Below are 21254 nucleotides of genomic sequence, written 5' to 3'. Positions count from 1 at the left end.
ACTCCTCCCCACCCCATCACTCCCTCCCATCACTCCCCCCCACCCCATCACTCCTCCCCACCCCATCACTCCCTCCAATCACTCCCTCCCATCACTCCACCCCACCCCATCACTCCTCCCCACCCCATCACTCCCTCCCATCACTCCCTCCCATCACTCCACCCCACCCCATCACTCCCTCCCATCACTCCCCCCCACCACTCCTCCCCACCCCATCACTCCCTCCCATCACTCCCTCCCATCACTCCACCCCACCCCATCACTCTCTCCCATCACTCCCCCCCACCCCATCACTCCTCCCCACCCCATCACTCTCTCCCAACACTCCTCCCCACCCCATCACTCCCTCCCATCACTCCTCCCCACCCCATCACTCCCTCCCATCGCTCCTCTCCACCCCATCACTCCCTCCCATCACTCCCTCCCATCACTCCACCCCACCCCATCACTCCCTCCCATCACTCCCCCCCACCCCATCACTCCCTCCCATCACTCCTCCCCACCCCATCACTCCCTCCCATCGCTCCTCCCCACCCCATCACTCCCTCCCATCACTCCCTCCCATCACTCCACCCCACCCCATCACTCTCTCCCATCACTCCCCCCCACCCCATCACTCCTCCCCACCCCATCACTCCCTCCCATCACTCCCTCCCATCACTCCACCCCACCCCATCACTCCCTCTCATCACTCCCTCCCATCACTCCACCCCACCCCATCACTCCCTCCCATCACTCCTCCCCACCCCATCACTCCCTCCCATCACTCCTCCCCACCCCATCACTCCCTCCCATCACTCCACCCCCACCCCATCACTCCCTCCCATTACCCTCGCTCCCATCACTCCTTCACTCACCCTCACATCACTAAAGTCGCTTTAACTCCACGCATCTCCGCACCCCTCCCTCCCATCACTCCCCCACCCCTCCCCTCACCCCCTCACCCCTCCCCTCACCCCCTCACCCCTCCCCCGGCTCGGGAGGGGTCCTGTGGCGTCACTCCCCGCTGACGCGCCGAGTCGCGCACACTCGAGGTGGGAGGGAGGGAGGGCAGCAGAGAGGGAGCGAAGTCGCGACTTCATCATCATCATCCCCCTCGCTCGCTGCTCCGCTCGAGTCGAAGGGGGTACGCGGACATCCCCTCGGCCCGCATCGGCCTCCTCTAGTACAGGACCCCTGTGGAAGAGACCCCCCCCCTAGTCTCGGATACCCTCTCTAAGAACCCCTTTTAGGACTGACCTCGACTCTCGGGGAGCGGGGACGACTCTCTCGGACCCCTGCTGAGGAAGGACAGCCGAAGGTGCCTCTCTCGGACCCCTACCGGACCCCTACCGGACCCCTGCCGGAAAGGGACCCTTCACTTCAAGACAGCTGCAAGTGGGGGTGGGGGGGAGCGGGGGGTGAGCGGAGACCCCGGGACTCCGACTTGCGGGAACCCAGTGCTGCGTGGAGACTTCGGGGTCCGGAACAGGGTCCTGACCCCGCATCGACCCGGGGGTCCCGCGACCCCCTCGCCGCTGGGAGGTGAGAACAGGGGACCGCGACTCCCTCCCCCCCCCCCCCAACAAAGAGAGAGAGGGGGGGCAGGTTAATTTTGTTACGGTGGGCAGCGCGGCGTTCACAAGTCACACGCGCGCGCGCTTATACTGTGAACAAGTACGTCCCAAACATAAGAGAAAGGTTCCCCGTGTAGCCTACACATGGCGACAGGGGCAAGTGCTGTTAGCGAGTGGCACCTATGAAGGCCGGCACGGCCTACGACGGCGTGGGTGGCTTAGCTCCACGCCCGGCCGCCTTTGTCTCCCTAGTGGCGATGTTGACACATCGCACCAGGCACTCATTTGAGGTTGAGTCGACCTCGGAGAGACCCAGGACCATATTCCCACAAAAAGACATAAGCATATTACCCACATATAAAACAAAGATAAAGATCCACCGTGTAGCCTTAAGAGACTGTTGGGGCAAGTGCTGTTAGCGAGCACCTATAAAGGTCGGCGCGACACACGAGGGGGGTGGGGTGGCTTAGCTCCACGCCCGGCCGTGTTTGTCTCCCTAGTGGCGATGTTTACACACCGCACCAGGTACTCATTTGAGGCTGAGTCGGCCTAGGGGAGGCCCCAGGACCGGATCAGATAATCCTTCACTGGCGTTGGCCGTTAGCGGGAATCGAACTCGAGTCGCGGGGTTCGTAGCGCAGCGTAGCGCTAACCACGACACGACCTCTCACACACACACACCGTCTCAATACACACATGTATAAACTCACTAACATACTCGCATTGATACCTACACTAATACAATAATATCCCCCCGTATGGCCTTAACAGACTGTTGGGGAAAGCGCTGTTAGCGAGCACTTATAAAGGCCTATACACACACACATAGATACGCAGAACGCATCACCACACACACACACTTACTATTTACACACGTACACACACGTACATTCCTCATTATCACGACTATCATCAGCCGTGGTCCATCCACTGCTGGATGTAGATCGATGTGAATATCTCTCTCTCGCCTGCGTGTGTTCTCTAATCAGCGTGTTCTTGTTTCTGCTTTTCGATGCAAATTCCAGGTGCGTCCATAACAAACCCTGAACCCACACGGAACTCAACACGCAATGACATACATTGTACCCAGAGCATAGACCACATACCCGATAAAACACTGAACGAGTTACACGAATAATAACAACGTGCAGGCCTTTGTCAGTGCGATAGTTGTTTGACCATACCTCGCCACACTGGTCACTGCTGGTTTGTGAATGAATACGTGGCGAGGCGGTGGGGGGAGGGGTGGATTAGGGGGGACAGAAACTGGTTCAGGAATCATTCGCCACTGTTGCTATTAGGGACCATCCATTTAGTTTGTCCGTAAAAATCTCTCAAAACCTGACCCCCTCCCTGTACGCATGCGCCCTTTTTACATCCCCCTCCCCCTGCGTACGCACGCTTGACCCCCCCTCCCCCCGAATCCTATAGAACGGCCGATATTCAATCCACGCAGAAACGATCAAGGATTAATACTATTAACGTGTTTAGACAAACAGTCCACCGCCGGATTATCTAACACTCATTTCAAGGCCAATGTAGACACATTATTATCGAGGCTTCACCCCCCCCCCCCCCCCCCGTTTCCTATGCGTACGTACTAAATGCATATCCCCCAAAAAACCTCTATTATTATCGAGTTATAATAATCACTGACACGGAGCGGTGGTGCAATGCTTAGCGCAATGCGCTACGAACCCCGCTGCTTCAGAGTGCGATTCATTAACATCAGTGGTGAGCCGGTCCTTGGCCTCCCTTTGGTCGACTCAGCCTTGATGCAGTACCTGGTGCAATATGTAATACACAATGACACACCACGCCCGCACAGCACTTTCCCCAACAGTCTATTAAAAGCTATACGGGGCATAATTGTCTTTGTACTTGTATGAGATTGCGTGCATTGTGTGCGAGTGCCTGTGGCAATGTGCATTGTTCTGTAAACCTGACAACCCGGGTTCGATGACTGACCACGGCTGACGTCAGTGGCGAGTGGTGGTGGTGGTGACCCCAGCCTGCGGCTCTTGACAGCGCGGTGGAGTTAACTAACGTGGGTATAGTGGCCTTGATTTCATACAGCAGTGGAATAACAAAGCGCTGTGATGATTAACAATTATATACATAGTGTGCGTGTACGCGTGTGTTCGTATGTGTACCGGTCTTCAACAGTCTATTGAGGTTATACAGAGCGATCGTTTTTGAGTGCGTGTGTTTATGTATCATTGTATGTGTGTAATTGTATGTGTGTAATTGTATGTGTGAGTGTGTAGTTAAGCACGCCGGCTCCAGAGTTGGATACCCGCTCACGTCGAACACGCGATGTATGTTGGGCCTGTGTATGTTTGTTTAACGTATTGTAGGTAGCCAACAGTGCTAATCGGAGGTGCTGGAACAATAGGCAATTGTGCTGATATATTGTATGACTTTGTAATTATGAGAAATCAATCACCAGCCAGCCCATCCTGAATATTTTTTTCTCGACTTGCGTGCGAGGACCCCAGTACGCGTTTCCTGCTGCTGCTGCCCTCTGCTGGTCACTTTCACGTGCATCCCAAGCCATACTTCACCACGCTGGTTCAGTGGCGATACGCAGCTTCGCTGCCTAGTCAGCCAACAACCCCAGAAATAACATCCCCAACATTTGTACTTGATTGTGTGTTGTAAACATCAGTTTGGGGAGCGGTGGCGCAACGGTTAGCGCAAATACTTATTTGACTTCGATTCCCGGCCACGGGAATATATTTTCAGTGATATCTGGCGAGTGGTTCCTGTGTGGAAGGACGGATATGGCAAGGAGGGAGGTTGTGAGGCTGTGTGTGTGTGTTGAGTTGGGACTGGCCTGGCGCCAGTGGAAGGGTTGTGTTATTTGAGTGATGTGGCAAGTAATATATTGTTAAGGCCCCGGTGAGATTTGAACTCGCGACCTCTGGATTTACGAGACCGGTGCTCTAACCGCTCAGCTATGCAGGCAGCTGGTATCTGGCATGGGGTCCGAACTCCTCTCCCATCAGCTCGAGTCTCACGCGCAACAAGGGATGGGGGGAGGGGGCGAATCTACATGGTTCAATGATTATGATGATTCAGACTTTATTCCAGCTGTGAGGCCCAAGGAGTTGAACAGCTCTGTTACAAGGACGACTCCAGATCAAGACCCTCAGTTTACAGGACACTGTAGTTATAAAGAGAGCCATAGAGGTACATATAAAGCCATAGAGTTACATAGAGACTCACGGAGTTCATAGAGAGCCATATAGTTACATAGCGACCCATATAGTTAGATAGCGACCCATATAGTTAGATAGCGACCCATCGAGTTACATACAGAGCCATATAGTGACATCGAGAGCTACAGAGTTACATAGAGACTCACAGAGTTCATAGAGACCCAAGGAGTTACATAGCGATACATTGAGTTACATAGCCACCCATAGAGTTACATAGCGACCCATCGAGTTACTTAGAGGGCCATAGAGTTCCATAGAGACCCAAAGAGTTACATAGCGAGCCATAGAGTTACATAGAGAGCCACAGTTACATAGAAACGCTTATAGTTCATAGAGAGCCATAGAGTTCCATAGAGACGCAAATATTTACATAGTCACCCATATAGTTACATAGCGACCCATCGAGTCACATAGAGAGCCATAGTTACATAGAGACTCACAGAGTTAATCGTGAGCCATAGAGACCCAAATAGTTACATAGCCACTCATACTTACATAGCGACCCATAGAGTTGCACAGAGCACCATAGTTACATAGTCATACAACGACACAGATATCCAGAGAGTTACACAGAGATGCATATACTGCAATGCAAGGCCGTAATTGTAGTATATATTGGGGGGGACACATCCCCAATATGCTCAAAATGTCCCCCCCAATATATTGCTATAAAATAGATTTATGTTTATATGATTGTGGTTATGGTTGTACTTTATTAATCCCTAATCTCTGCCATTACATACAATGAAACAAGAAAAGGTAAAAAAAAAGAAAAAACAGAGCAATGTAATACAATACACTATTAGACATTATTGTAAAAAGTAAATAAAAAGTTCATCGCATGTGTTAGTGAATTTTTTTATATTTTAGGCAGGAAATTCGTTTTCAAATTTAGATTTTTTTTCTGGGGGGGGGGGACCCCCAGACCCCCTGGAAGATTTGGTCCCCCCCAATGTTGACTCCGTGGCTACGGCCTTGCTGTAATTACACACAGCTACTGTATTTGGGATTGCATAGATATCTTGTAGAGTTGCGTACAGACTTTTAAGGCTTTATTATTTCAGCTGGTAGGGCCCCATTGAACTGAGCAGCTCTGTTACAGGGACGATCACAGCCCAATGCCGTTGGCAGCGACTGAACCAGAGATGGTGGACTGCCAGATGGTTACTGGCAAGGGCTGGCTTCGACAGTCGGCGTCTCACCACCAGCAGCAGTCAGGCTGAGGTAGTGGTTACAGGCAAGGGCGGACTCCCTGTTTGAGACTGGTCCGTATGGCTGATGGGATGTGTAAATACATACTTGTATTAATTATTTACATGTTACTTATATTCTATCTCAATTTTGGAGCTTTCGTGACTGCAGGAATTATTCTTTGGTTCTTTCGGTTAAGTCACGTATAAAGATAAAATAATAAATTAAATAATAGCATACTACGACGTTTCGATTGCAACACAAGCAATCGTCATCAGGTATAAAAGAAATAGCAACAAAAATCTAACTGGTTAGATTTAACTAACTGGTTAGATTTTTGGTTAGATTTTTGTTGCTATTTCTTTTATACCTGATGATGATTGCTTGTGTTGCAATTGAAACGTCGTAGTATGCTATTATTAATTATTTAATTTATTATTTTATCTTTATACGTGACTTAACCGAAAGAACCAAAGAATACTTATATTCTCTATAGCGACTTGAGTGATTATCCTATGTTAAACATGTGTGTATGTATGTATACACGTGCGTGTGGCAAGCAGGCAAGCAGGCTTGTCGCGAAGTAATTCTTCACGATACGATATCTTAATATTCACAATATAACTGTAATTGCTATATCAGTTTCCCCATGATGATGTCATTTTTTCCTGCAGTTTGATTGCATTGTTTGTAGTCCGCTGCAATGTCCAGCGTTGCATTATCATATTCAAGATAATTATTAATATTATTCACATGTATTATTTATCTAGGAAAGTCTTCACCGCGTCTTATGTATCTGCTATAAAGAAGGGTCATTTCCCGAAGCGTCGGAACGAGTTTAGTTGTTATTGGTTGTGCTTGTGCACCGCCGCTAACACAGCAGCAGCAGAATATTACCACATCATTTTGTCCTGCCCAGTATTGTTTCAACAACTTCGCGTATTTTCATCACCAGCAGGTAAAGGCCATTAAGCTCGTGATGATGATAGCTCGTCATGGAGTGGCTGATATCATCACCACCACCACCACCACCACGCGTGGGAATTGATCGTAGCAGCCAAACAATAGCAGGCATCGCCAGGGTCTGGGGTCGAACTTAAGTGATCCTGCGCACCAGGCGAGGGAGATCGCACCAAGCCCCCGCTATTCGCAGCCCGGGCAGGGTGATCGCTGCTGCTCTGCACAGAGAGGGTGGCCACAACACAGTCACTTTGTATTCTGCCCTCGCAAATTCGGGGATTGATTGAATCAGGAATTACGTGAACGGTGGTGGATTGGAAGAGGGTTTGGTCTCTGATGTGGCTGCCCCTGAACCCCAGACCAGTCAACAACAACAACAACGCATGAAGACAGTACTGTAGTACTTAACATTTCTTAAGTTTGGCAAATAGTGTGGAACTCAAGACAGCTGCTGTCCGGAAACTGCTGATACAGTGCGCAGCAATACACTGGAAAGAATCAGCCGAGGAGATCCTGGGCACGAATCCAGGCGCGTGCTTGAGGTTGTAGGGCAGCAACGCGAGGCTGTTCCAATGGAGGTGCACAATTAATCATTATCTTGGGGTTTTCCCCGCCCCCCCCATTGCAAAGGGACTGGCCACACCCTGTAGCAGAATCCACGCGGAGTTGTTTGCAAAACGTTAAAGTTTTTAAGGCTGCGGTCCCACTCGGCAACACGCGCCTCAACAACCAATCACTCCGATCGAACATCACGACGGCGATGATGTCCGTACTCCGCACGTGTTACTGGTTAGAGCGAAATGATAAATAAATAAAAAGTCGCGTCAACGATGTACCAACCAACTCGATGACGTCGGATAATTGCCATGCCGTCAATTGCTCCCAAAAGCCACACTTGGCTGAACCGTGCGGCATTCTAACTCGCAGGACGCAGCTCAGGAACATGTTGTCGGGGAATTACGATATCGTCATCATCGGCAGCCATGGTCAATCCACCGCTGGATGATGGCCATCTCTTTCCTCCCCCAAAGTCGCCGCCGCCGCCACCGCCCGCGACGTAACGATCCACCCACACATCATCTTGCTGCTCCATCCACACCACGAGACGACGTCACCAGAACCATCGCTCCGTCTCCTCCACGGTGGGGTGGGGGGCTGCGTTCGCCATTCCCGTTGTGATCATCGTCGTCCGTCAGCACGCTCATTCTCGCCGTGACGTCTCCTGCCCCAAGCCCCACTCGCGTCTCTCTCATTAACAGTCTGGATGATGATGATGGTGGTGGTGGTGACGATGTCATCACACTGTGTGTGCTCTACAAACCACTTGCTCCTTCCTCTGTGGGCGTCATGCCAGACACGCATATCTCCATGCTTTCATCGTCACGGACTATCCACTGCTGGATGATGCCAATAATCTGATTGTGTCCCTGTCTCCGTCTCTCAGGTTAATTCCATTCACGCATTTCGCAATTCTTCTATCGCTACGGTTATGGTCGACCCACTGTTGGATGAACACCGATGTGATGATGACGTCTTGTCCGCCACGCTCTCTTCTGGCCGTGACACAAAACAATTATCTCTTCGTTATTTACATGCGATTTATATTTTTATATACGATTTATAATTTCCAGAATGACGCGAGTGATGATTCTGCGCTGTGTATTGCGGAGTTTCGTGCTCAACTTGGGCCTCACACCGAATACAGAGAGGGGTCCTTGCCTATAACATAGGGGGCGTCCATAAATGACGTCACGCGATTTTGGGCGATTTTTGACCCCCCCCCCCCCTCGTCACACAGCGTCACAAAAAGTCAGACCCCCCCCCCAAAATAAGACATGCTTTAAACTATTGTGATTGTAGTGCGTATTTAATGTGGCGCTGCACTCTGATGTTGTAGGAGAAAACATTTATTAAAAAGTCTATTTAGTTAAGTAGAACGTGTTGTCTATATTTATTTAAAGTTGCGCATTTTGATGTGACGTCACATTTCTCAAACCCCACCCCCCCTCGTCACACATCGTCACAAATGTCTGACCCCCCCTCCCCTAGGTGCGTGACGTCATACTGGTTGGAACCTCCTGGTTACACCAGCCCACGCGATTATTGTGTCCGTCGTGCATGGGAGGGGTGGGGCTGGGTGGAGAGGGGAGGGTGGAGAGGGGAGGGTGGGGAAGGGCTGGGTGGGGAGGGGAGGGTGGGGTGGGGCTGGGTGAGGAGGGGAGGGTGGGGAGGGTGGGGCTGGGTGGGGCTGGGTGGGGAGGGGCTGGTCACCCCGTGGTGCCCTTATAAAACTCAACGTTTAACCTACTCACGCCGGCTTGTGCCCGCCCTCACAGTCGGGCATATTTGCGGAATTCACCAGGCCGCCATTGACCCTGGCCATTGACCGAGCAACCCAACGTTCCTACCAGCTCCCTCCGCAGGAATGTGTTTTATGTACGGCCCCATACCTGTCAACTCATACGGTTTAGTTTAACACGTAGGCTTACGGTTTACCAGTATTATTGTACAGGGAGATTGAATTTTCAGGTCCATATGGCGAACAGCCGTTTCAATACGGACAAAAGCAATGTTTTGTCTATTTGTGTTTCTCCCTTGTGATGGGGCTTTGTAGGATGAACGTTGAGATCTCTAAGGGGCACGGGGTGACCAATAAGGTCGGAATTGGTCAGTAATAAGGTAGGGCACTGGTAAGGGGTTGACAGGCGTGCGATAGCCACGTGGTAGTTCACCAGCATTGGTTCAAGCGAACCTTGCTCTGCTGGGGAGACACCGAATGTCGAACCTGGTCCAGAGGTTTGCTTCTACTGACATTCTGTGGAAATGATTCACTTCCAGAATGCGCTGGCGGTTGATGTGATGTGTTACAAAATAAAACTCTTATTTTGTACGTGGAGCGAGGGATATGTGAAGGAGACATTGCGTATCTTCCTTTCTTTGCAGTTTGGACGATGTCATTCGCCCCGTGTATCTCTGGAACCCAGCTTAAGCCTCCAGCAAATCACGTGACTCCCCTTTACCCGCCGCGCCATTTGAAAACAGACACTGCTCCGTTGTTTTTTTACAAAATCAACTTGAAACATCTTCAGCTTAAATCACTCGTTGTTTTATTTTAAATATATACTGTAGGGCTAAGTTTAAAAATATATATCGGATGTTCGTAGTTTTAAGGACACGTTCGGATCGTTTAAATATGACAAATATATATGAGTGACGTCACCCAACGTGCCACGTGACCCCCCCCCCCCACTACTTTTTGGTGGGAAAAGCGCGTTTCGGAAGTCTCCTCACACCACGTTCCCGGACGACTCCACTCCGCGTTTTCGGGTAAACTCAAAACAACAACGACACGAGGTCGTCAGAAAGTGTTGCGTCGGGGGCTAGAGCCTGTGGCCATTTCCCCGCACGTTTAATCCGAAAAACAGGAGCACGATTTTCAGACTCTTTCCTCGGGTGTCTGGGTGAGAGAGAGGCCTCGAGGGTGGAGTGAAAACTCCCTCTCGCGTGTCTCCTCGCTCGTCCCTGCTGCCTCCTCTCGGCAGGAGAGCGCCGGTCTGCAGCTGGAGGAGCCTCTGGTATTGTGCTGGGTGCTGCTGCTGCTAGCCACCCCCCCCCCCCCTCGTGTGCCGTGCCGCCCTTCGCGAAGTGCTTCTCGCTGACCCACACAGCAACGGCCCGTTTGGATGCTAAACGAGGGATCTTCGTCTTTGTTACATGTTCAAGAATTCCTGCTCAAGTAAGCATTGAGGCGTAGGTGCACATCTGTGTATAGCAGCCCAGCTGAGGCGGTGGTGGAAATTCCACATTCATGGGTGGAGAAATGTTAGCTACCTCGCCTGGTGTGGAGGAGGTCCTGGGTGCGATCGCAACCCTTGACGCCTGCTGCTGCTGCTGTAGATTTGTAGTTTGCGTGTCGCTCTCGCTGTGGTCGCGTGGATTTTTCTTCGGGTCCTTTCGCATTTAGAAACATGCGTTTAGAGTATTTTGCTGCTATACAATTCCACAAGCCACCAAGTTGAGCTATCGGTTGCCAGGTCGCATCTGAAAAGAGCGCTATAGCTCAGTGGTAAAATAAAAACGAGTATGTAACAACAGATCTACCCACAGTGCTACTCATCAGCTAGCAACACTTATACACGCTGTACAAGAGCATCCTTGTACGCGTGCATAACCTGCGTGTACCGGGTAGGAAAATTACTCGGTTCATCGGTGGGCTCTGTGTAAGTGCAGGCCCTGCACTGTGAGTGAGTGAGTGATGTCACATGGCAACACTGGTGTATTGTGAGTAATGGTGTTTGGCAACAGGCTGACGTCAGTCGGCTAATGACCCCCCCCCCGCCCCCCACTTGACGGTGACGCGGACCGCGGCAGCGAGTTCGCCGCTTGTTGCAGAAGTTTCGCGGGTCGAATCTGGCGGGCCGCCCTGGTTAATACTGTGGTCGTGCTGCGTGTTGACCGTAAAATACTATTGCACTACTACGTGCAAACGGTGGTCGCTAAAGTTCCCCTTGCCATTATTTGAAGAGAGTAGGCCATTGTGTGCCGGTGTCACGGTCCGAATTTGCCAAATGTGAAACATTACTCCGCAAATCGCTGCTCAGTTGTGTATACACACGGCAGCATCGCTCCCGAGAACACAGCAGCGCCTCGTGACGATCGCCTTGCATTGTAACAATGATGGCGTTCAATGTACGAAACTCTTATTATTGCGGCGCACACTCTCACGTCCACGAACGCGGGCGCTGGGCTGGTGCGAGGGGCTGATGACGCCTCCCGCTCAAACGTAATTAACAAAGGACCACAGAGAGGAAATCGGAATAAGCTTGTACCAGAGGCCCCCTGTGCGGGCAGGCAGCTATGAAGTCACCTCTCTAAACCTCGATTGGTGGAGCAAGGGTGGGAAGTGTCCGAATGCCAGCTGAGGAGAAGCTGCCATTAATCTGTCGGGAGCTGGACCGGTGCTGCATGGTTCTAACGATGCCACCGTTTTGTGTGTCGTGCCAGTTTTCGTAGGTGTTTAATAACATCCTGTTGAAGAATATATGGGGCTCTTTGAGTGTTTGTATGAGTGGATGAATAGGTGGGTAGGTTTCATGGACGAGAGATGAGCTGAGTTTACTTTTCCAAAGACTGATTCCAATGATTTTAGGATCATCATCTTTGGAAGGAGGCTTGTGAAGAATGCTACTGAGCAGTTGGAGGCAATCAGTCACCCTCCAGCAATCGCGGAGGGCAGATGAACGATGCTCACAACAATGACCGGCGCACCGGGCAGCTAAAACGCAGAAAGTTGGCACAGTGGGGAGCGCAGGTAGTACATCTGCCATTCATTTCAGCCCTCTGGGGGCCCAGCTATTGCATCAGCCGGTCATCTCAGTCAGTCAACACATGGCACCTGGGTCTGTCACGTGACCTGTCAGCGAGCCTCCGACACTTAACGTGGCCTCAAAGTCTACCTGGCCTGGTACAGTCGCCATGGTGACGTCGCCGTCACTTAGTAGTGAATAGCAGGTATTGGTATTGATTACTTTCAGCACTTGCCCCAACTGCATGTGCAGGCTCTACGGGGTATCTTTTGTGCATGTGTGGTAAGGTGTGTTCATGTATTCGTCTTTTTGTGTATTTGTGGGGAGCGGTAGTGTAGCGGTGAGGGCGCTGCGATACAAATCTGGTCATCCGAGTTCGATTCCCGCTCAAGGCCAACACCAGTTATGATTATCTGAACCAGTCCTGGGCCTCCTCTAGGTAGACTCAGCCTGAAATAAGTGTCTGGCGCGGTTGGTAAACATCGCCACTTGGGAGACAAAGGTGGCCGGGCGTGGTGCTGGCCACCCACCCCCTCGTGTACTCTTCCGGACTTCATAGGTGCTTGCTAACAGCACTTGCCACAACAGTCTGTTAAGGTTATAATGGGGGATCCTTTGTCTTGTGTATTGCAGGATGATATCTCTGCTGCCTATCCGATCTCCGTTTCTCTTCCTCGTGGTACTCGCGTTCACGCAGGAACTCTCCTTTACAGGTACCAACACATCAACATCACATCATCACTTCAACATTATCATCTTTAACAACACCATCACTACCATCGTCATGAACACTATCACCATAATCATTACCAACATCACATCATAATCATCGCATCATGTTTACATCATTGCGTCACATGTTTGCATGTCACCATGTCTGTATACACCTGTCTATGCATACACATATCCTTGTATGTGCACGTGTCTCTGTACACATGGCTATATGTACATGTGTGTGTGTGTGTACACGTGTCTATGTGTACACTGTCCTTGTGTGCATGAGCTGCTTGCGTCCACCACTAACAGCACGTGACCACGCACCCTAACATCGAATCAATTGCCTGACAGGCAATTAACTCCCCTCCACCTCCCTGTACTCACCGTAACTCGCTCTGCACAATTACGACCATCCCTGCGTGCTGCACAATGATCCTGCTGGAACTACGACCCTATCTCTGCATCCTGCCCTGTAACCCTATCCCTGCACTTTAACCCGACCTATGCTTCATGCATAGCGGCCCTATCCCTGCACCCTGGAGGATGACCCTGCCTGCTGCACGCCTGCCCTGCCCCCGAGTTGGGAGGGAGGGAGCGAGCGAGAGAGAGAGAGAGACTAACAAGACCGAGGATGAGAAGAATTGAGGGGCTCTGCTTAACTCCGAGATCAATCGTGCTTCCCCAACTGCTACTAATACTATGTTCACCTCAAGAATATCATCAACCAACAGCTACTATTTCAACCTTATCATCATCATACTACTCCAACTACCTTTTCTTCACCTCAACCTACTACTACCGATGCATCATCAACTTCCTCCTCTCCCTTCTCCCCACTCTGCTCATCATCCTCCCCTCCTGCTGATCCCAAGAATGGCTCCCCCTTCTGCCTGCACGGCCGTGCCTCGTGACCTGCCTGCCCCGCTCCTCACCCCCGACCCTCCAACGTGCACAGCCCTCAGCCTCCCTCGAGCCCCCCCCCCCCCCCCCACGGGCCATCCGCCCCACAACCGACATCGCTCCCGCGTTCCCCCCCACCCACATCTCTTCCTCCTCCACCTCGTCCCCACCACCTCCCTGTTACCACCACCACCTCCTCATCGTCGTCTCCGGACTCAGCCGTCCGGTCAGGGCAGGGGTCCCGCGGTTCACCGGGGGGGTGCCGGAACGTCCTGCGGGCTCCGAGCGGGGGGTTCACATCCCCCGGCTACCCGTCGGCGTACCCGGCCAGCGCGCGCTGCCGCTGGGAGCTGCGCGCACCGCGGGGCTTCGTGGTGCAGCTCACGTTCAGCGACTTCCAGCTGGAGTCGCAGGGCGGCTGCCTCTACGACAACATGACGCTGCTCGACAGCGACGGGCGCGCCCTCGGCACGTTCTGCGGCATCACGGCCAACCACCTGAGCGTGAACTCGACGGGCAGCTCACTCACCGTGCTCTTCCATTCTGACTTCACGGTCTTCCAACGGGGGTTCAGTGCCGTCTACCGCCAAGGTATCCCACGGATCACCGGGGCGATTCGGATTCTTCTGCTACCACTCCTTCTTCCCCATCTCGCACCGCGTGTCACGGTGCGGCCGACGCATGGGATAGGGGCGTCCTTATTGGCGATGGGCGCGTCAATGTGCGAGTGTCCCAACCGTCCAATTCATCAATCGTTATTCACATGAGTAAACTAAAGAAATGAGCAGACCATACGCCTCCTTCCCATATCAGTTTCTCCACATAAAAAACAATCCACATACACCCTTCTCCCCATAAGTCCCGCCTCTGTGTCCATGTGCCTCAATGTGTCCCCTATGGCCCCCCGCGTGTTCCCTGTGTACTCGTGTGCCTCCTCTTCCTCGCGTGTCCACGCATTTCCATGTGTTCGTGTGTCTCCACGTGTCCTTGTTTCTCCCCTTCCCTTTGTGTCCCTGCGTGTTCTCATGTCCCCGCTTGTCCCCACCTGTCCTCGCGTGTCCCCACCCATCCCCACAGTGGCTAGCAACATGCTGAGTAAGAAGGCGGTGTTCCGGAATAACGGCGTGGATGAGAATGCGACGTCGCAGGGGATCCTGAAAATAAAGGCGTTGACGGTCTGCGTCAAACTTCGCGTCGCCGCAGCGGACATGGTGCCATACGAGTATTCTACGGTCTTCTCCTACCAGAAAATATCAATAAATGGAAATTATGCACTGGGCTTGGAGGTGGTTTTGTTCCCTTCTTCCTCTGTGCATTTTCACCTTAAAGGGACTGTTTACGGCTTTTTTCTTCCAGAAGATAAGAAATTGAGCAGAGACCACTGGCACAAGCTGTGCGTGACAGCCAACACGAGCTTTGTTAATCTGTTCCTCAATGGAACGTGCGTTAATAATTCCCGAATTATTCCGATAAGTCCCTTGAGTGGGAATGGAAGCATCGGCGCCGCTGAAGCCGCGACCACCTCTCAAGTTCCCGGGGGAGGCGGCGGCGCGCCGGCAACGACCACAGCGGGCAAAATCAAGACCAACAACGGTAACACGAACGCGCCCGGTCAAATAAAAAAAACACAACCCGGGGCCGACACCGGCATCGCTGACACCACCTCGGCCATCACCACCGCTTTCAACACCTCCTCCGCTGCCGCCGTCAACAACAACAACGCGTCCGCACTGCATTCGCGAGGCGAAGGCCTCCTGTCCCTGGGCCGTGGTCAGAACACGGATGGCACGTTGACGGAAGACAAGGCCTTCAAGGGGGAGCTGTATGCGTTCCGCCTGTGGGGCGAGGCTTTCAACGAGAGCGCCGTGGAAAGCGCCGACTGCGAGTCTCCGAGTGGCGCGCTCGTGGACTGGGTGGACGTGCACTGGAACTACTCACAGGGCCTCCTCATCGAGGACCACAACCTCCCATGCGGTGAGGAGGTTGCATTTGCTGGGGCGGTGACCCGACCCAGGGTGGGCCGGTGGACCCACCCAGGGGGGGTGGGGGGGTGGGGGGTAAACGTTTGAATTTTAGAGCAGCTTGAATCCGGTGAGGTGAACTCTTCCTCACCACAGAGCGTGGGGCGGGCTGTGCAGTGACTTAGCTCTCACCACATGGAGGGACACTGTCGGGTGTTATGGTTGGGGCTTGTGGTTAGGGTTTGTGTTGTGGTTTGTGTTCGTTTTTCACTTCATGTTATGGCTTATGTTGTGGGTATTGCTTGTGTTTGTAAGTCTGTGGGTCTCTATGTAAGTCTGTGGGTTTCTATGTAAGTCTGTGGGTCTCTATGTAAGTCTGTGGCTCTCTATGTAAGTCTGTGGCTCTCTATGTAAGTGTATGGGTCTCTATGTAAGTCTGTGGGTCTCCATGTAAGTCTGTGGGTCTCCATGTAAGTCTGTGGGTCTCCATGTAAGTCTGTGGGTCTCCATGTAAGTCTGTGGGTCTCCATGTAAGTCTGTGGGTCTCCATGTAAGTCTGTGGGTTTCCATGTAAGTCTGTGGGTCTCCATGTAAGTCTGTGGGTCTCCATGTAATTCTGGGTCTCCATGTAAGTCTGTGGGTCTCCATGTAAGTCTGTGGGTCTCCATGTAAGTCTGTGGGTCTCCATGTAAGTCTGTGGGTCTCCATGTAATTCTGGGTCTCCATGTAAGTCTGTGAGTCTCCATGTAAGTCTGTGGGTCTCCATGTAAGCCTGTGGGTCTTCATGTAAGCCTGTGGGTCTCCATGTAAGTATCTGGGTCTTCATGTAAGACTCTGGGTCTCCATATAAGTTTGTGGGTCTCCATGTAAGTCTGTGGGTCTCCATGTAAGTATCTGGGTCTTCATGTAAGACTGTGGGTCTCCATATAAGTTTGTGGGTCTCCATGTAAGTCTGTGGGTCTCCATGTAAGTATCTGGGTCTTCATGTAAGACTGTGGGTCTCCATGTAAGTCTGTGGGTCTCCATGTAAGTATCTGGGTCTTCATGTAAGTCGGTGGGTCTCCATGTAAGTCTGTGGGTCTCCATGTAAGTTTGTGGGTCTCCATGTAAGTCTGTGGGTCTCCATGTAAGTCTGTGGGTCTCCATGTAAGTCTGTGGGTCTCCATGTAAGCCTGTGGGTGTCCATGTAAGTATGTGGGTCTCTATGTAAGTCGGTGGGTCTCCATGTAAGTCGGTGGGTCTCCATGTAATTCTGTGGGTCTCCATTTAAGTCTGTGGGTCACCATGTAAGTATGTGGGTCTCTATGTAAGTCGGTGGGTCTCCATGTAAGTCGGTGGGTCTCCATGTAAGTCTGTGGGTCTCTATGTAACTCTGTGGGTCTCCATGTAAGTCTGTGGTTCCCCATGAAAGCCTGTGGGTGTCCATGTAAGTATGTGGGTCTCTATGTAAGTCGGTGGGTCTCCATGTAATTCTGTGGGTCTCCATTTAAGTCTGTGAGTCACCATGTAAGCTGCTTGCACAACATTAACCGAAAAAAACCTAAGCATATTAACCTCTCCTCAATGTCGTGCAGGGAACATGAGCGGCAACGGCTCCCAGCCCAAACCGACAGGTGAGTGAGACACGGCCATTGTGAACACACCAAGCAGTGTCTCCACTCGAGCACGGTCACCAATGACGGCGGCTGTCTGCACGTAGTGTCTAAGTGTTTGTCTTGTCTTGTGTGGAGCGAAAGTGTAGCGGTTAGTGCGTTGCGTCATGAACCCGCCAACTCGGGTCCAATTTCCGCTCCTGGCCAACACCAGTGACGGTTATCTGAACCGGTCCTGGACCTCCCCTAGGTCGACTCGCCCTCAAATAAGTACCCGGTGCGGTGTGTAAACATCGCCACTAGGGAGACAAAAGCGGTCGGTCATGGTGATGGCCACCCACCCCGTCGTGTCCCATGTTAACCTTCATAGGTGCTACTCGCTAATAACACTTCTTCCCTAACAGTTAAGGCTACAAGGGGGATCTTTTTTACTGTACTCATGGTGTGTGTGTACACATGCGAGGCCCTGCTGCTAAGTGATGTACGCACTTGTGTCCGTGTGTGCAGGATCTGCACAAACGACGACATCGCACACCCATTGCGCAGATGTCAATGGGTGCATCACTCGTGAGTCCCCTGAACTTTGACCCCTCGAGCATCCTTCAGAACCTTCAAGGGTCACACTTCCAATGGCCCAGAGTTAAATACCGAAAACAGTTTAACCGATTTCCCTTCCGTTTTTTTGCAAAGGTTAGAGTTTGTGAGTATCACAGATCAACACCCCGGCTAGGTGCACCTTTGAGACCATCATGTGAAGTGTCGGAAGCTGGCTCAAGTGCCATGCGTTGACTGACTGAGATGACTGCCAGATGCACCACCTGTGCTCACCACTGTACCACCTCGCTAAGTTTTAGCCGCCCGGCGCTACACTCTTTGTGAGCGTTGCTCCTCCGCCCTCCGCTGTTGTAGTTTCCTCCACAGATCTCTACCTAATCCATCAACGCTTGCCTCCACAATGTAGGATCACAGGCCCATCACTATCACCATCACCACCAACACTGCCGCCACCATCACGATTATCGCTCTCCATGACAAACACCATCACCAGGACCATCAGCGCCATCATCATGATTACGCTGTCTGTGCTCTCCAGGTCCTACAGCCTACATCCCGACCTTCGAGGAGATCAAGAACATGAACATCACAGCTGGTGAGTATCCTCACCCATACGTCTCCTCACCTCACCAACAACAACAGCAACAACAGCTGTCATTCGCCACTCTTCTTTCATATGGCATTTTTGGGGATTGGAACACATTACAAATTGATGTCGAGATTTGATATCCATTCGACTGCTTCAGGAGGAGCCACGTTAATTTGTTTCAGATCGCCGTTGAATGATCTGATTGGGCAGTCTTTCAATTCTCCACGAAGTGGCAGGGATGTCACCATGGCACTTGTGCCAGGCCAGGTGCACTTTAAGGCCACGTGAAGTGACCAAAGCTCGCTGACGAGGTCACAGGACAGACCCAGGTGCCATGGGTTGACTGAGAGTGAGTGGCAGATGCACCAGATGCGGAGTGCCGGGCGGAATTTTATCCGCCCGGCACTCCGCTCTTGTTGTGAACGTCGCTTCTCTGTTCTTCTCTGTTGTTGAAGGGTGACTGCCTCCAACTGCCCAGTAGTATCCTTCACAAGCCTCCTTCCAAGGAGGCCGATCTTGACACCACTGGAACCAATCTTCAGCAAATCCACTCAGCTCCACATCTTCCTGTACCGCATCAATTAATCTCTTCTCCAGCCCATGCCACGCCCATTTAGCACCCTCTATCTGGTCAAACATAAGTTGCTTGGGCATGCGATGGCTGGGCATGTGGGCTACATGACTCAGCCAGCGCAGCCTCGCCTACGGAGGAGCTTACTGATGGGTCTGTGTCCAGATCTGGACCTCCTCACCAACAACTCCATCACCAAGATCAAGGCCCACCCACTTAATCACTCACGTCCTCACCCACCCATGCATCCACTCACTTTCTTACTCGCTTACCCTCCAACCCACGCAATCACCTACTCACTTAGGCATTCCCCCACTCACTCCCCTACCTACTAATTTACCCACTCGCTCGCTCACGTACCGACTTACCCACAATTAACTTGTGAGTAGCGAGTAATCTTGACATGTGTCGGTGTGCTACTTATAGGCGACGTGAGTGACGTGTGACGGTGCGCCGTGGGCACACGACGCTTGTAACGCATGACGGTGTGCTGCGTGCAGACAACGTGTATAACGTCGCCCAGGCGCTCTATGCTCGCACGCAGAAGACGGGCGCCCAGTTCAACCAGGAGCAGCTGCACATCACAGTGGACACCCTGCAGCGCGCCTTGCAGGTGCGCGTCGTCTCCACGCGACTCACCGTCACGCGGGGGGGTGGCGCAGCAGTTAGCGCAATGTGCTACAAACCCCGGCGACACGAGTTCGATTCCCGCTGACGGCCAACGCCGGTGAAAATTATCTCAACCGGTCCTGGGCCTCTCCTAGGTTGACTTAGCCTAAAATGTGTACTTGTGCTGTGTGTAAAGATTGTCACTGGGTGGCCGGGTGTGGTGCTTGCTACCCACCACCTCATGTACAGTGCCGGCCTTCATAGGTGCTCGCTAGCAGCACTTGCTCCAAAACACTGATTAGGCTATACGGGGGATCTTCAGCTTGTTTTGTTGTAAGTATAACGGTTGCATAACACTGTGTGCAAGCTACCTGGTCTGTCACTCCACACGAAGTTCCAGGTTTTTTTTATATTTGCGTACTGTGGAGACTTCTAAAGGAACATATTCGCCGGTTTGAAACATTCAGGCTGGTCTGACTACGCTCCATTCTGAGTTTAACCAGGCTGGATTGTGTGAGGAGCTCACAGATCCTTGAAAGATGTGGACATAGTCCCATCTCATGAGCTCCCCTGGCATTCATAGCTGCGTTAGCTGGGTCATGTCGCCGACATGCCCAGCCATCGCGTGCGCAAGCAATTTGTGTTTTACTGGATAGAGAGGGGTAAACTGGCGCAGCACGGGGTAGAGAAGAGATGGACGGATGTGGTACAGGAGGATGTGGAACTGAGTATACTTGTCGATGACTGGTCCCAGCGGTGTCAAGATCACCCTCTGTGAAGTAGGCTCGTAAAGGATGCTACTGGCCAGTTGGAGGCCTTCAGGAGCAACGCTCACAATAATGAGCAGAGCGCCGGGTGGCTAAAACGCAGAAAGGTGGCACAGTGGGGAGCACAAGTAGTGCATTTTCCAGTCATTTCAGTCAGTAAACTCATAACACCTTTGTCTGTGCGCATGACCTCGTCTTGCATAAGCGCCGTGGTGACTTCACTGCCACTTTGTTGCGAATGGCAAATGTTGATGTGTGTAGGTGTGTGTATAATGGAATGTGTCTGTGTGCTCAGGTTGGCCTCGTGCAGTCGAACTTGGCCTCGACTATGTTGGGAGTCATCAGTAACATGATGGACGCACAGGACAGCGAGCTCGCTGCCGTGGCAACCAAGTGAGCGAGCGGCGAGATGGGGTAGTGGGGGGGGAGCAATGTTGGGGGACATGTCGGCAGGCACGGGGAGCAGTGGTGCAGTGGGATTTCTAGAATGATGATGATAATGTTGCAGCAGGGTCAATTCCAACGTTTAACGATTGGGTGCGGATGTTCCACTGGTTGTTACAACGGTCGTTAAAACCGGCACCATTAGTAATGACCAGCATCATCAAGAAATCACCTGATGATGCCGGCCATTGCTAACGTGCGTATTTGGCCTACTCTTCCACGCTGGAGAGACGAATTAAAAGTTCTGCTGAGCCTTTCCTACAACCGACTCAGCCTTAAATTAGTACTGTGTGCGGTGTTTAAAGGTCAGCACTG

The 21254-nt window shown here is 51.9% G+C and overlaps 1 protein-coding gene across 2 annotated transcripts in view; it reads left to right on the top strand.

Annotated features, from left to right (window-relative positions):
* The first annotated feature begins 1025 nt into the window (after nucleotides 1–1025).
* LOC133356931 (adhesion G-protein coupled receptor G6-like) overlaps nucleotides 1026–21254 on the top strand; it is a 39308-nt gene continuing 19079 nt past the window's right edge. Inside the window, exons 1-9 of one of the 2 annotated variants that reach the window (XM_061574632.1) lie at nucleotides 1026–1524; nucleotides 12868–12947; nucleotides 14071–14442; nucleotides 14929–15825; nucleotides 17387–17425; nucleotides 17912–17971; nucleotides 18498–18554; nucleotides 19620–19732; nucleotides 20791–20888. In XM_061574632.1, coding sequence (XP_061430616.1) covers nucleotides 12869–12947; nucleotides 14071–14442; nucleotides 14929–15825; nucleotides 17387–17425; nucleotides 17912–17971; nucleotides 18498–18554; nucleotides 19620–19732; nucleotides 20791–20888 — 1715 coding nt within the window. In that variant the 5' untranslated portion in view covers nucleotides 1026–1524; nucleotide 12868. The remainder of the gene's footprint in view (nucleotides 1525–12867; nucleotides 12948–14070; nucleotides 14443–14928; nucleotides 15826–17386; nucleotides 17426–17911; nucleotides 17972–18497; nucleotides 18555–19619; nucleotides 19733–20790; nucleotides 20889–21254) is intronic. The other variant, XM_061574633.1, reaches the window with a different exon arrangement.

The sequence above is a fragment of the Lethenteron reissneri genome, chromosome 56, assembly GCF_015708825.2.
Source record: "Lethenteron reissneri isolate LAM-NWPU_2019-01 chromosome 56, ASM1570882v1, whole genome shotgun sequence".
NCBI classification, from domain to species: domain Eukaryota; kingdom Metazoa; phylum Chordata; class Hyperoartia; order Petromyzontiformes; family Petromyzontidae; genus Lethenteron; species Lethenteron reissneri.
Note: the sequence above shows the minus strand (reverse complement) of the source record. Positions and strands in the feature narration are given on the sequence as shown.